The sequence below is a fragment of the Mercenaria mercenaria genome, chromosome 3 (assembly GCF_021730395.1).
Source record: "Mercenaria mercenaria strain notata chromosome 3, MADL_Memer_1, whole genome shotgun sequence".
NCBI lineage: Eukaryota > Metazoa > Mollusca > Bivalvia > Venerida > Veneridae > Mercenaria > Mercenaria mercenaria.
In genome coordinates, this window is record NC_069363.1 from 22,863,846 (window position 1) to 22,876,217 (window position 12,372).

Below are 12,372 nucleotides of genomic sequence, written 5' to 3' on the forward strand. Positions count from 1 at the left end.
AAAATAAAATCATAAATGAAACCTCTATGGTGCAGACAAGAAATTGTTGACGGACGGACGCACGCACGGACTGACGACGGACGATGGACAAAGGGTGATCACAAAAGCTCACCTTGTCACTATGTGACAGGTGAGCTAAAAAAGCACTGCCTTTCCCTTTAATAAGACACATCTAACAAAGATTTACAATTCGAAATGTTTTTGATCACAATTATCATTCAAATTTCAAACTAAGAATTTAACATTTACTCATGAAGTGTAACCAGTTTGATTAAATAAGCAAAAGTAAGTCACTAACTTGGAATGTTGTTACATACCTTCTGTGAATAACAGGACTACTGCCTATGGAGCTGGGATCTGGGGAAACATCACGAAAACCATTCCGTACCGTACTTGGTGTCGCTGGTCTGAAGTAATACAAAAATATCTTTAAGCATCTGTGCATCAATTATGATACATTGTCTATATAGTATATATTGTACTTAGTCGTATAAACTTTTAGAAGAAATGAAAATCTCAAGATGCTTTTCTATTGTGTCTGCTTGTTATGACACTCACATCTTAATTTTTCATAATTTATCAGACATAACTGCTCATTTTTCCAAGTTAAATGAAAAGAGAATTGAATTTGAAATCAACACACTGATTAGTAAAGAAACTGCCAGTGCTTTTCAATCCAGGGTGGATTATGCATGAAACATTTCAAACATCAAATTTTGCTGCAGATTACATATAATGTATTCACTGTTTCAGCAGATATAAAAAACCTTCCAAAAAAATTCTTCAACATAAACATGTATATTCTATCAAAAAGTTGCCTAGCTCAAAATAGATATTAGAACAATGAACATGAATATATAATATATTGCACCAATGAACATGAAATTTCTCTTAACTACAGTGCAACCCCTCTAAACTTAACAGCCTCTAGACCAGAGCAATAGTTATGTTTAGAAGGGTTTTCAGTTTAGAGGGGTATTGCCAGTAGAATGTGCGTTAGATTTCAATTATGAACAATTATACAGTTACCAAGCAGCATGATTCAATTAAAATCCTTATTTTGCTTAATTACTGTATGAAACAACACAAAGTCTTTATGGATATATTCTACCAAATTCAAAACATTCTGGTAGGTATTGTAACAGGCTAATTGCCTTAAAAATTGTTCAAGTTTGAGGTGTTAAGTTTTGTGTTGATAAGATAGAGGTCCAGTCTGGAAAAAACATTTGGTTTCAGAAATAAAGGGGTTTCGGTTTAAATTGGTATTTTTTCTAATGAAATGAGAAGAACAAGTTTCAGGACTGCAAAATTAGTTCAGTTTGGATGGGTTTCAGGTATTCAGGGGTTTCAATTTAAAGGGGTTACACAATACAAAAGCTAGACAATATATAAGAATGTTGTTTTCAGTACATAAAATGTTATGTTTTACCAGAGATTTAAGAACATGGTGTAAAATGTAAAAACCATCAATAACATACAAAACTGTATTTTTTTTTGACATGTGCAAGCCTGAAATGTCAGTGAGTGATGAAAACATTTTTGAAACAGTCATTACAGCATTAAAATTCCATTATTTAAAGTTCCACACTAATCCCAGGAGGGGCTTAACTCCATGTTTTCCAATAAGTTAAACATGTTATGTAACCTAGTCATCTATCAAATATGAGACACCATCAAGGAATAATGTAAATCAGAAACACTTATCAAACTGTTTACATTATCGTACATCTTAAAAAACAATGTCATTGTGTGGTGTGTGTTGTTTTTTTTTTTGACAACTTGACAGCAATCTGGGGCAGATGGGCATAGAATCTCAACTTTTTGGATGTAGGTTTGAATCTTTTTTTACCTTAATAACCATTGAAAAAAGTAATTTCAAAATAAGACCATGGATTAATTTTTTCAATGGGTCAGAAGGATTTGAATAATCTTCACAGATGGTCAACCAAAAATCATTTGTGAGGAATTATTTCAGGATTGGGCCAGCAGTTTCTGAAGAGAAGATTTTTAAAGCTACTACATACACATAGGTAAAACTGAACACATTCATGCCCTATGACTGTAGTAAAGCTTTTCGACAAATCCAAAATCATTGTGCACTCTTGGTAGGAAGTAAAATGTCCCAGCCATGTTTTGAATGAAACATAATGATTTGTAGCATTTTGGTGGAAAATCGCCCAAGGAACACTTCTGTGGAATTATTTGAAGGAATCTGAATAGGTTGTTTGTTTGTTTGTTTGTTTTGGGTTTAACGCCGTTTTTCAACAGTATTTCAGTCATGTAATGGCGGGCAGTTTACCTAACCAGTGTTCCTGGGTTCTGTACCAGTACAAACCTGTTCTCCGCAAGTAATGCCAACTTCCCCACATGAATCAGAGGTGGAGGACGAGTGATTGCAGACACAATGTCTTTTATCAAATCGTCACAGAGAACATAAGCCCCGCCCAGGGATCGAACTCATGACCCCGCGATCCGTAGACCAACGCTCTCCCTACTGAGCTAAGCGCCGGTGGGCGAATCTGAATAGGAAACATTAAAGCAACATTCCTGTAAAGTTTGTTTAAAATTGGCTGGAGATGTTCTTATAGGATGGATGACAGTTATTTAATAATCTTAAAAGCTCACCATGAGCACTGTTCAGTTAAGCTAAAAAACAACTTTCTATTCCCAACAGCTCAATGAGGTGAGCTATAATTCCTAGCAAAGACAAGAAATGAGGAAATCTTGCACTTGGTTTGTGATTACTGTGTAACAGACAGAGATTTCCATATTCATAGAACAGCAATCCTGCCTTAAGTTCACCTTGGAATATGCAATGTCTTTTATTCAAATATATTATACAGATACCTTGATGAACAGACTCAGCTTGAGAAAGATATCTGTGATTCTGCTGTAACAGATACAACAAATTAGAGAAGATATTTTTTGTAATAACATTTATACGTTTTCTGATGTCACCACAGAAAGACTGTGACAGGCATTGATCTGAATTGTGTACAAGTTAATTATACAGTCTTGCAAAACAAGTTGGTCACAGACAAGAATCAAAACTCAATAATGTTTGTCCTTGATTAGATCAGGCTGAACAATATGTCACTTATTACTTTGCAATATTTTTCCATTTCTACCTTATTACTAAGACTTCCTTTCTCCAACAAAAAATACACAAAATTATTGCAAAATTAATTAAATAGTAATTATAGAACCAAGAATTGTTTTGTAATGTCAATACAGTATACTGTCCTATTTTTCAAATCACTGTCAACAATCAGGGCCAAATTGTTCAAAACTACAGCCTGCTGGTACACAAACCACTGGTTAAATTTTGATCAAAATAGTGCTGGTGGGAAACACTAGTTTGAGTTTAACTTTAACTGTAAAGTCTTTTAAGTATGCATGATACTTAACTCATTCATTTGTTTTACTTAAGACTTCCAAAATGTTGAAATATAACCTTAAAATTTTATCAACCATTTATTTGAAATTTCAAACAACTGGGTCTAGACGTAAGTAATTATTAAGCGAAAACTGTTTTCAGTCTTGAGATCATTATGACCTTGACATTTGACATGCTGACCCTAAAACAACAGGTGTTATTTCCCCATGGGCAATCACTCTATAAATGTTGATGTCTGGAGGCCAAAGGGTTCTTAAGTAATTGAGCAGAAAGTCTCATGGTCACTGTAACCTTGAACTTTAACCTATCAAACCCTAAAACACTAAGGGTCACCTACTCACAACAGGCAATCACCCTATGACGTATGACCTCTACTGACACAAGGATTCTCTAGTTATTGGTAAAGAGACAAATGGTCTACCAACTTGTACCAAACAGACTGACAACGAGCTAAACAAGAGGGCCATGATGGCCCTATATATCGCTCACCAGAGTTGATCTGGCCTACTGACCTTGTTTTTTATCTTACATGAGCCAGTTTCGAATTTAAGTTAGAGATCATCAAGACAAACATCCTGACCAAGTTTCATAAAGATTGGGTCACAAATGTGGTCTCAAGAGTGTTCACAAGCTTTTCCTTTGATCTGGCCTAGTGACCTAGTTTTTGATCCCACATTACCCAGTTTCAAACCTGACCTAGAGATCATCAAGACTAACAATCTGACCAAGTTTCGTAAAGATTGGGTCACAAATGTGGCCTCTAGAATGTTCACATGCTTTTCCTTTGATCTGGCCTACTGACCTAGGTTTTGACCCTAAATGACCCAGTTTCAAACCTGACCTAGAGATCATCAAGAATAACATTCTGATCAAGTTTCATAAAGATTGGTCACAAATGTGGCCTCTGGAGTGTTCACAAGCTTTTCCTTTGATCTGACCTACTGACCTAGTTTTTGACCTAACATGACCCAGTTTCAAACCTGACCTAGAAATCATCAAAACTAACATTCTGACCTAGTTTCATAAAGATTGGGTCACAAATCTGGCCTCTAGAGTGTTCACAAGCTTTTCCTTTGATTTAACTGGGTGACCTAGTTTTTGACCCTACATGACCCAGATTCAAATTTGACCTATAGATAATCAAGACAAGCATTCTGACTAATTCTAGTTTCAAACTTGAACTGTGGTCTCTAGAGTGTTGACAAGATTTTCCTTTTATCTGACCTAGTGACCTAGTTTTTGACCCCACATGACCCAGTTTCAAATCTGACCTAGAAATCATTAAGACAAACATTCTGACCCAGTTTCAAAAAGACTGAGTCACAACTGTGGCCTCTTAAGTATTCACAAGCTTTTCCTTTGATTTGACCAGGTGACCTAGTTTTTGACCCCACATAACCCAGATTAAAACTTGACCTAGAAATCATCAAGACAAACATTCTGACCAAGTTTCATAAAGATTGGGTCACAAATGTGGCCTCTATAGTGTTCACAAGCTTTTCCTTTGATCTTGCCTACTGACCTAGTTTTTGAACCAACATGCCCCAGTTTAAAACTTGACCAAGAGATCTTCAAGGCTAACAATCTGACCAAGTTTCATAAAGATTGAGTCACAAATATGGCCTCTAGTGTTAACAAGCTTTTCCTTTGATCTGGCCTAGTGACCTAGTTTTTGACCCCACATGACCCAGTTTCGAACCTGACCTAGAGATCATCAACGCAAACATTGTGACCAAGTTTCATAAAGATTTGATCACAAATGTGGTCTCTAGAGTGTTAACAAGCTTTTCCTTTGATCTGGCCTAGTGACCTAGTATTTGACCCCACATGACCCAGTTTCGAAACTGACCTAGAGATCATGAAGGCAAACATTCTGACAAAGTTTCATAAGAATTGATCACAAAATGTGGCCTCTAGAGTGTTCAGAAGCTTTTCCTTTGATCTGGCCTAATGACCTAGTTTTTGACCCCACATGACCCAGTTTCAAACTTGACCTAGAGATCATCAAGACAAACATTCTGACCAAGTTTAATAAAGATTGGGTCACAAATGTGGCCTCTGGAGTGTTCTCAAGCTTTTCCTTTGATCTGGCCTAGTGACCTAGTTTTTGATCCCACATGACATGACCTTGCATTAATTCTTTCATTTAGTTCATTATTGTCAATCTTATTCAGGCTATTAAACAAATTCATAATATTTACATTACATTTATACGTGTAGATACGTATGTCATAAAAAGGTTATTTTCATTGCATCGGGAAATATGCACTTGTTCTTTAGCGGAAGAATATTGCGCTCCTAAAGTCGCTCAATATTTCCGCCGCAGAACACCAATATGAAGATCATCAAGATTAACATTCTGACCCAAGTTTCATGAAGATACAGTCATAAATGTGGCCTCTAGAGTGTTAACAAGCTTTTCCTTTGATTTTTATGACCTGGTGACCTAGTTTTTGACCCAACATGACCCAGATTTGAACTTAAACTAAAGATCATCAAGATTAACATTCTCACCAATTTTCATAGAGATATTGACATACATGTGGCCGCTAGAGTGTTAACTAGCTTTTCCTTTGATTTGACCTGGTGACCTAGTTTTTGACCCCAGATGACCCAATATCGAACTCGTCCAAGATTTTATTGAGGGTAACATTCTGGCCAAGATTCATTAAGATTGGGCCAAAAAAGAGTGTTAACAGTCAAATTGTTGACGACGGACACAGGGCGATCACAAAAGCTCACCTTGAGCGCTTCTTCCTCAGGTGAGCTAAAAACAGCAGTGTCTTTATAAAGGTACATGGTGCAGACTCATACATCATAAACTTTTTTCTGTATAACAAGAAGACAGAACCTTTGCCCCAAAAACTGAATATGTGCTTCAGCCAAGACATTTGTTTGCTAGTTTTATGTTTTAATTAAAACCTATTCTGAACAATATTTGAGTTATGTAACAGCATTCGGTAGACTATCAGCATACTCCTATTCTAAAAATTGTCTCAATAAATTTGATTTGCACAAATGAAAGACACCTTACAAAGTGTGTGATAAACAAAGCTTTAAATGTCATGGAGAACTATAAGCTGCCTTTTCTAAAATTAAAGCTCCAAGCACTAAATTATGGTAATTGGATGTTACCTCTATCAAGTTTCTTTAAATTCTCAACAAGAGGGTCACAATTACCCTATATCGCTCATCTGTTAAACTTGACCTTGGAATCACCAAGATAAACATTCTGACAAAGTTTCATGAAGATATGGTCATAAATGTGGCCTCCACAGTGTTAACAAGCTTTTCCTTTGATTTGAGTGGTGACCTAGTTTTTGACCCCACATGACCCAGTTTCGAACCTGACCTAGGAATCATAAAAATAAACATTCTGACCAAGTTTCATGAAGATTAAGGGTCATCAATATGACCTCTAGAGTGTTAACAAGCTTTTCCTTTGATCTGACCTGGTGACCTAGTTTTTGACCCCACATGACCCAGTTTCTAACTTGGCCCAGAGATCATCAAGATAAACATTCCATGCAAGTTTGTACCAAATCAAAGTATAAATGAAACCTCTATATGACTGAAAGGGCCAAAATAGAAAATTTTGCCCTTCAGGGGCAGAACCTAAAGAACCCACGATGGAATCTAACCAGTTTTCGAAAGGAACAAAGATCTTATTGTGACTTAAGTTGTGTGTAAGTGTGGTTAAAACTGAATGTAAAATGTCACTTCTATCAATTTCACAAGGTAAAAATTAACACATTTTTGCTCTTTCAGGGATCTATTGGTGCGTAAGATATTTTACAAGTTTGTATCAAATCAAACCATAAATGAAGTCTATAATTATGGCTGTAAAAGCCAAATAAGCAAATTTTGGCCCTTTAAGGGGCCATATAACTCTGGAACCAAAGATGGGATCTGGCCAGTTTTTGAAAGGAACCGAGATATTATGCCAGTACAAGTTGTGTGCAAGTTTGATTAAAATCTATTGCAAAATGTTAGAGTGGCCATGCACCACAAGTATGTTTGGTTAAAGAGTTATTAAAGAAGAGAGGTTAATGGAAACTTTCAGGAAATAATATAATTATATAAACAGAAACCTTACACAGATGTATCTATATAATCTTCCTAGAGATGTAAAAAATAAAAAAATTCTTAATCATTCACTATCATTCTATATTTACAATATTATCATTTACTACATATGAGCCATGCCATGAGAAAACCAATAAAGTGGCTTTGCGACCAGCATGGATCCAGACCAGCCTGCGCATCCGCGCAGTCTAGTCAGGATCCATGCTGTTCGCTAACATTTTCTCCAATTCCAATAGGCTTTAAAAGTGAACAGCATGGATCCTGGCCAGACTGCATGGATGCGCAGGCTGGTCTGGATCCATGCTGGTCGCAAACCCACTATGTTGGTTTTCTCATAGCGCCGCTCATATTATTTATCAATGATACCTAGGTACATGAAGAATTTCTCTGTATTTTTAAAACTGCAGAAACATATACAATGTACAGATCTGTGTATAAAAATAAAGAACTACTTCAAAAATAAGCTAGAGCTAAATTATATATGTAAATTGGAAATCTGAATTAATTCATGTGATGAATTGAGGAAAGTGTTTATCATTACATACTGAAAAATTCTATACCATCATATTAATAATTAGATAAAAATCCTCTTAACATTTTGTAAAACCCAGTATGAAATACTTTCTTCATGGGTTACTCATAATTAAGGTAGTTCTGCACGTCTGGATCGAAATTTTTTCTACAATGTAGAATTTGATTAAACTAATTTTTCAAAACTCTAGAATATACCTAGAAAATTCAGCAAATAAAAAAGATAGGGTCCTGTGGCTGATTTTTTGCTAGACTGATAGAAAAATTTGGACCTCACGCAGTATTCCATAATGGGAGTCTATGGAAAATCATAACTTTCATAACATTTTCTCAAAAAGAATTTTTTTCTACAATGTAGATTTTGATGAAACTTCTCACAGTTGTAAATAAACACATGACCTATAATTTGGTGAAATACAATGTATAGGTCTGTGTGCTTATTTTTGAGATATCTGACCATGATTAAAGGGAATCAGACATTTCACGTTAATTTTAAGACATTATTTTGAATTTTTTAACGTGCCATACGTTTTAATATCATATTTTGACTTTAGAAATATAGCAACAATGCCATTGTAATAAATTTACTCACAGGTTTCGATTCATTCATAAATTGATTTTCATTTCTGTATGCCAAATCCAGGCTTTATTCTATGTTTTGCGGATAAATGACGTTACACCATCACTTCCGGTTTTTCAAACATGCAGAACTACCTAAATGCAATAACAAGAGCTGCTGGCACAAAATAATGCTCAACCATTCAAGTCTTCTCACTGAATAAGGTAAAGTAATAAACAACATAAAACAGAGGTAACAATATTAAGTTACAGAGATTTCCCCTCCTGTGATGCTAAATGTGAGGGGTAATGGGATAACAGATTAGAAAACAAGAGCACCGCCTCCCAGGTGCAGACGCTCATCTTATTTTTTTTATCTCTGTATAATAGAAATATTGTCATATCCATGATTTTCTAAGTCCAAAAGGGGCCATAATTCTTGCAAAAAAGCAATGTAGAGTTACGTTACTTGCTGTGTAGAGTCATCTTTTAATGGCGAATAACTGCTCCAAGTTTTAAAGCAATAGCTTTGACCGTTAGGGAGAAAAGTTGACCTAAACGCAAAACTTAACCAAGAAATCTGATATTTTCTAAGTCTAAAAGGGGGCCATAATTCTTTCAAAAAGCAGGATGGAGTTATGTATCTTGCTGTACAGAGTCAGTTTTTGATGGTGAACTAGTCTTGCAAGTTTTAAAGCAATAGCTTTGATAGTTTAGGAGAAAAGCTGACCTAAACACAAAACATAACCAAGAAATCTGATTTTCTAAGTCCAAAAAGGGCCATAATTCTTGCAAAAAGCAGGATGGAGCTATGTTTCTTGCTGCACAGAGTCAGCTATTGATGGTGAATAAGTGTTGCAAGTTTTAAAGCAATAGCTTTGATAGTTTAGGAGAAAAGCTGACCTAAACATAAAACTTAACCGACACCGATGCAGAGGCCGATGCCGATCAAGTGATGACAGTAACTCATCAATTTTTTTCAAACAATCAGATGAGCTGAACAGGTTGTTACTGTGATTCCAGTCATATAAAATCTTTACTAAAGACTAAGCTGAACAAGAGCTCGTCGAACACGAAATGCCCCCCTTGATGCATTCAGTAATTGAACAAGGAACAGAAATTATCTGCTCAATGTAAACACAAATTCCATTTCGGAACACAAAACTATGCAAGTGGTCCAAATTTGAAGCCTGTACCTTCAAAAATGTGAAAGTAGGTCACTAGGTCAATCTCAAGATCAAAGTTCATTTCAGTACACAAAACTATGCTTGTGGTTCAAATTTGAAGGCTTTAGCTTGAGAAATGTGAAAGTAGATCACTAGGTCAAAATCAAGGTCAAATTTTATTTTGGAACAAAAAACTATACACGTGGTCCAAATTTGAAGCCTGTACCTTCAAAAATGTGAAAGTAGGTCACTAGGTCAATAACAAGGTCAAAGTTTTTTTCAGTACACAAACCTATGCATGTGATCCAAATTTGAAGGCTGTAGGTACAGAAATATGAAAGTAGGTCACTAGGTCAAGATCAAAGTCAACTCATGTCAAGGTTCATCTTGCCACTTAAAACTATACATGTGGTCCAAATTTGAATGATGTAAGTTATGGACATGAAGATTTTAAGTTTTTCCCTGTATAAGTCTATATGAACCATATGACCTCTGGGGCGGGGCCATATTTGACCCGAGAGGGATAACTTGAACAAACTTGGTAGAGAACCACTAAATGATGCTACATTACAAATTACCAAAGCCATAGTCTTTGTGGTTTGGACAAGAAGATTTTCAAAGTTTTTCCCTATATAAGTATATGTAAACCATGTGACCCCCACGGCGGAGCCATATTTGACCCTAGGGGAATAATTTGAATAATCTTAGTAGAGGACCACTAGATGATGTCATATACAAAATATCAAAGCCCTAGGCCATGTGGTTTTGGACAAGAGGTTTTTCAAAGTTTTTTCCTATATAAGTCTATATAAACCATGTGACCCTAGGGGTGGGGCCATATTTGACCCTAGGGAAATAATCTGAACAATCTTGGTAGAGGACCACTAGATTTTGCTACACACCAAATATCAAAGCCCTAGGCCCTATGGTTTTGGACAAGAATATCAGAAACCATTTAACTGTTCCTGGCCAATGTAATCTTGACCTTTGACCTAATGACCTCAAAATCAATAGGGGTCATCTGCTGGTCATGGCCAACCTAACTATCAATTTTCCTGACACTAGGCCCAAGCGTTCTTGAGTTATTGCCTGAAAACCATTTTACTGTTCCTGGTCACTGTGACCTTGACCTGTGACATACTGACCTCAAAATCAATAGGGGTCATCTGCTGGTCATTACCAACCTCCCTATCAACTTTCGTGACCCTATGCCTAAGCGTTCTTGAGTTATCATCCGGAAACTGTTTTACTGTTCAGGGTCACTGTGACCTTGACCTTTAACATTCTGACCTTAAAATCAATAGGGGTCATCTGCTGGTCATTACCAACCTCCCTATCAACTTTCATGATCCTAGGCCCAAGTGTTCTTGAGTTATCATCCGGAAACTGTTTTACTGTTCAGGGTCACTGTGACCTTGACCTTTAACATACTGACCTCAAAATCAATAGGGGTCATCTGCTGGTCATTACCAACCTCCCTATCAACTTTCATGATCCTAGGCCCAAGTGTTCTTGAGTTATCATCCGGAAACCGTTTTACTGTTCAGGGTTACTGTGACCTTGACCTTTAACATACTGACCTCAAAATCAATAGGGGTCATCTGCTGGTCATTACCAACCTCCCTATCAACTTTCATGATCCTAGGCCCAAGTGTTCTTGAGTTATCATCCGGAAACCGTTTTACTATTCAGGGTCACTGTGACCTTGACCTTTGACATACAGACCTCAAAATCAATAGGGGTCATCTGCTGGTGATGACCAACCTCCCTATCAACTTTCATGATCCTAGGCCCAAGCGTTCTTGAGTTATCATCCGGAAACAGATTGGTCTACATTCCCACCGACCGACAGACCGACCGACCGACATCTGCAAAACAATATACCCCTCCTTTTTCAAAGGGGGGCATTAAAAGGGGCATAACTTTGTAAACATGTAATGTATAGTGCATATCATATAATTACAGCAAATAAGTGTGCAACATTTCAACCCATTCTCACAAGTAGCTACTATAGACAGTAGCTTTTATATAAAATGTCAGAAAATGGGTATAACTCTAAAAACTGAACACAAGCTCTGGAACCAGTGCAGTGCATGTCAGATCATCACAGTGAGCAAGTGTCTGAAGTTTAAATGCATTGCCACTAGTTGTTATTGAGATAGAGCTAGTAACCAAGATACATACAAACAATTAACTAACTTTTCTAACATTGAACGGGGACATAATTTAAAAAAAAAAAAATCACAAATCATACAACCTGTGCAGAGCAAGTCAGATTCCAAGCCATTCCCACTAGTGGTTACTGTGATACCATTTTATATCTAAACTTGACCAAAACGGGATGCAGACACTGACAAAATTTAATGGGAGAGTCCAATAGCTCTACCTCTATTCAAGTTAAAACTAATGATTAAATAACAAACAGAACTAATACATTATACTTTAAACTGTAGCATAGCAAGTCCTTCAAAGTGATCACAATAAAAACATCATATCCAGTAAAGTATACTTACATCTGAAATACAAAACTATACCTAGTAACAAGAGCTCGTCGAACACGAAATGCCCCCCTTGATTCATTCAGTAATTGCACAAGGAACAGAAATTATTTGCTCACTGTAAACAAAAGTTCTA

General features: G+C 36.4%; 1 protein-coding gene across 1 annotated transcript in view; it reads right to left on the reverse strand.

The window, feature by feature from the left end:
- The window catches only part of LOC123525282 (dystrobrevin beta-like), a 157,323-nt gene that overhangs the window by 105,938 nt on the left and 39,013 nt on the right, over positions 1 to 12,372 (reverse strand). Inside the window, exon 9 of the mRNA XM_053539631.1 lies at positions 318 to 407. Coding sequence (XP_053395606.1) covers positions 318 to 407 — 90 coding nt within the window. The remainder of the gene's footprint in view (positions 1 to 317; positions 408 to 12,372) is intronic.